This window comes from Chrysochloris asiatica, unplaced genomic scaffold (genome assembly GCF_000296735.1).
Source record: "Chrysochloris asiatica unplaced genomic scaffold, ChrAsi1.0 scaffold00004, whole genome shotgun sequence".
Lineage (NCBI taxonomy): Eukaryota > Metazoa > Chordata > Mammalia > Afrosoricida > Chrysochloridae > Chrysochloris > Chrysochloris asiatica.
The window spans coordinates 46,246,867-46,251,178 of NW_006408522.1; the positions used below are offsets into that span (position 1 = coordinate 46,246,867).

A 4,312-nucleotide genomic window follows, 5' to 3' on the forward strand; every position below is an offset into this window, starting at 1 on the left:
CCCCGGCAAGGTAGTGGTGGCTGTGTGCTGGGGAGTCACTTCCAATTCATAGTGTCCCTGTATAGGGTTTCCAAGGCTATAAATCTTCATGTAAGCAGAAAGCCTCATCTGTCTCCCACGGAACAGCTGGCAGTTTCAAACTGCATATGTTGAGATTAGCAGCCCCACTCGTAACCACTATGCTACTAGAGCTTGAAAACCAGGTATGCACCTGGAAGTTGGGCATGAGTACAACTCATGGAAGGAAGCATTGGCTCATAATAGAACCTCAGAGCCTCAGTAATGTTTGACAACAGACACTGGAAACTAGAGTAGATAAAACTTGCCTTTTTAACTTTTGGCCAGCACATAGCAGTCTATGTTCTTATCACCAGGAATTTAAATCCAAGTTTTCGGCTCCTAGGGTTATTACAATCTAAGGTACTTTAATGTTACCTGTTGCCCCTTCTTTTCTGCTCCCCAGCAATCCAATACCTTGCCCTCCTTACCTTCACCCTCCTCATCATCCTTCCAACTCTCTCTCTCTTTAATCTCCTATTGGGACCACACGGGGGCAGCAGCTCCATGTACAACAACAGCACTGAGGCCTTGTCAGCTATAAAAAGCAGAGGGATAATGCTATCATACAATTGTCATCAAAATCTTAGTGATTTTAGCATCTTGCTCTGAATTATGCATGAAGCCACATTTCATTATCTGTTAAGAATTATCATGCTAGTGAATGAAACTAATACTGTGTTTCTCTTTTCCAGATACTGACTGAAAAGAGGTAAATAGAAAAGAGAACAGCCTAGAATCTAACACGTAACCGTAATGTAAATCCTGGCACCAGAATGGAAGGGGAATCTTACCACAATGCAACCACTGTCAATGGCACCCCTGTCAATCATCAGCCCTTAGAACGCCATGGATTGTGGGAAGTCATCACCATAGCAGCTGTAACTGCTGTAGTAAGCCTGATCACCATTGTGGGCAATGTCTTAGTTATGATCTCCTTCAAAGTCAACAGTCAGCTCAAGACAGTAAACAACTATTACTTGCTCAGCTTAGCCTGTGCAGATCTCATCATCGGCATCTTCTCCATGAACCTCTATACGACCTATATCCTCATGGGACGCTGGGCCCTGGGGAGTCTGGCCTGTGACCTCTGGCTTGCACTGGACTATGTGGCCAGCAATGCTTCTGTCATGAACCTTCTGGTGATCAGTTTTGACCGTTACTTCTCCATCACAAGACCCCTGACGTATAGGGCCAAGCGCACCCCAAAGAGGGCTGGTATTATGATTGGCTTGGCCTGGCTGATCTCCTTTATCCTTTGGGCCCCAGCAATCCTCTGCTGGCAGTACTTGGTTGGAGAGCGGACAGTACCACCAAATGAATGCCAGATCCAATTCCTCTCTGAGCCCACCATCACTTTTGGTACTGCCATTGCTGCCTTCTACATCCCTGTTTCTGTCATGACCATCCTCTACTGTCGAATCTACCGGGAAACAGAGAAGCGAACCAAGGACCTAGCTGACCTCCAGGGCTCTGAGTCTGTGGCCGAAGCTGAGAAGAGAAAGCCCTCTCACAGGGCTCTGCTCATGTCCTGCTTTAGCTGTCCTCGGCCCACCCTGGCCCAGAGGGAAAGGAACCAGGCATCCTGGTCATCCTCCCGCAGAAGCACCTCCACCACTGGGAAGCCATCCCAACCCACTGGCCCAAGCACTGATTGGGCCAAAGCTGAGCAGCTCACTACCTGCAGCAGCTGCCCGTCCTCAGAGGATGAAGAGAAGCCCATCACTGACCCTGTTTTCCAAGTAGTCTACAAGAGTCAGGCCAAGGAAAGTCCGAAGGAAGACTTCAGTGCTGAAGAGACCAGGGATACTTTTGTGAAAGCTCAAGCTGAAAAAAGTGACTATGACACCCAAAAATACCTCCTGTCTCCAGCTGCTGCTCATACACCCAAGAGTCAGAAGTGTGTGGCCTATAAATTCAGATTGGTGGTAAAAGCTGATGGGACCCAAGAAACCAACAATGGCTGTCGCAAGGTGAAAATCATGCCCTGCTCCTTCCCAGTGTCCAAGGACTCTTCACCAAAAAGCCTTGACTCCAACCTCAGCCATCAAATGACCAAACGAAAGAGAATGGTTCTTGTCAAAGAGAGGAAAGCAGCCCAGACCTTGAGTGCTATTCTTCTAGCCTTCATCATCACATGGACCCCTTATAATATCATGGTCCTGGTCTCCACCTTCTGTGACAAGTGTGTCCCAGTCACTTTGTGGCATCTGGGCTACTGGTTGTGCTATGTGAATAGCACTGTCAACCCCATCTGCTATGCCCTCTGCAACAGAACCTTCAGGAAGACCTTTAAGATGTTGCTGCTTTGCCGATGGAAAAAGAAAAAAGTGGAAGAGAAGTTGTATTGGCAGGGGAATAGCAAGCTACCGTGAAATGTTAATTTCCCTCAGAAATGACCACAGTCAACTTCCTCTGAGGATGGGTGAGCAGATCCTGGTTACTTTAAAAAAGACACCATCTTTTTGTGTCCTTGATGACTTGATCACCAAAAAGGAAGGAGTCACAGCTACAGCAATTGTTATATAGTGAAAGATTCTTCTCTATGACCAAGGTCACCCAATGCCACTGGAATTCATCACTGAAGTAAAAAATTAGACCCCTGGCCCTTCGCAGACTGAGACACATTGGTCACAAAGAGCAAAGACTTAGGGAACCTTTGTCCAACCTTCTGTGGGGAATAGCAGAGACCAGTGGAAACCTTCCTTTATGGAAAGAGGGTTTTGTGCAATATGTCTGTGTCTATGAAGTTATCTAGTTCCTCTGAGAATGAGGAGAATGTATGTCAATATCACATGGTAACAAGAGTGATATTCAACTGGCTTCTAAGAATATACTTCTTCATCAAGTGGTATTTATTACACAGCTACTGTATGGTTTGTCCTGTGGTATGTCTGCCTGTCCCTACACCTCAGTGAAGCCTTTGCTCTGCTGTTTCATAAATGACGCCAATTCCTGGGAAACCATGCTGAACCCATGGAACCATATTTCCTCTCAGAATGCTGAGTCTGGAAGGACACTGAATCCCAGTTCTACCCAGTCCTTTAGAGGTCACTAAATGGAGTCCTGGTGTGGCACTGTGGGTTAATGAGCTGGACCGCAAGGTTCAGTTTGAACCGCAAGGTTGGTGGTTCAAGCTCACCAGCTGCTCCTTGGAAATATTATACAGGGTCACTATGAGTTGAAATTGACTCGATGGCACTTAACAATAATTGTGCTAATAAAGATCAAATCTCAGTTATTTTAGTTTTCACCATCAAGACATTTTTCCTGTTATCTAAAAATATGTTGTTTACTACAGTTTGAGCCCATTTATACCCAACTCTTCAGTCTCTCCTACAAAAACTACTTCTATAACTTCCCTGGGTAAAGCTCTTCCCCAGACTAGTTAACCATTTTTCTCCTAAACTATTTTCAGAGGTCTTATTTTCTAACCTTTCATAGGGCAAACCCAAGGTAAAATGTGAAAAACAAAAGTTGGTTTCATTCTACACTTCTGAACTTCCAGAGCCCTTTTGTAAGGCTTTCACTCCAGCCAAAAGTGCTGTTTGGGTAAAGAGGAGGCGGGGACACACAGCTTTCTTTTTCTATAAATCCTTCAACTCAAGGCCCAGAAATGACATACTTTTTCCTCTCTAAATTCACAGTAAAATGAAAATCCCAGAAAAGTACAGTTGAGGGTCCAGTGAATCTGGATCTAGTCATTTAAAAAAAAAACAAACTTCATCTTTGAAAATAGTGTAGATCAGCATACTGCATAAAAATAACATAGCTATCAACATGCAGTGGCTCATTGAGATGATTAAAAACCAAATGTAATTAGTTTTTAAAATATATGTAATTTATTTTTGTTGTTGCTGTTGTTGTTAAGCCAAGTGTAATTGGAATCTCCAAGTATGTATAAAAACCAAAGACACCAAACTCATTCTGAGTCATGATGACCCCATGTAGATATAAACTGAGTTTCAGATGTTTCTTTGATAATTCTGAGAGTAAACCAATGTACAAGAAATTGAAACTATGAAACAGTACACACAATCAATAAAGCATTCAGAAAGAAAGCCATAGTGTAGAACACAACCAAGATTGTAAAGGTGAAGCACTCCTGGCAGACAGAAGCTCATTAATCATCCTATTAAATATATCATCAGCTGCATTTTTTTAAGTCTCTAGATTACATTTTAGTTCATTTAAATTAACTCTTTTTCAGTTTAGTTTGCTAGGGCCATGTAAAAATGACTGGTTTCATTTCTCT

At 43.5% G+C, this 4,312-nt stretch overlaps 1 protein-coding gene across 1 annotated transcript; it reads left to right on the forward strand.

Moving 5' to 3' along the window:
* The first annotated feature begins 758 nt into the window (after positions 1 to 758).
* On the forward strand, positions 759 to 2,801 carry CHRM5 (cholinergic receptor, muscarinic 5). Its single transcript, XM_006831811.1, has one exon. The coding sequence runs from the start codon at positions 834 to 836 to the stop codon at positions 2,430 to 2,432; it is 1,599 nt and encodes a 532-aa protein (XP_006831874.1). The 5' UTR covers positions 759 to 833; the 3' UTR covers positions 2,433 to 2,801.
* The last annotated feature ends 1,511 nt before the right edge of the window (positions 2,802 to 4,312 follow it).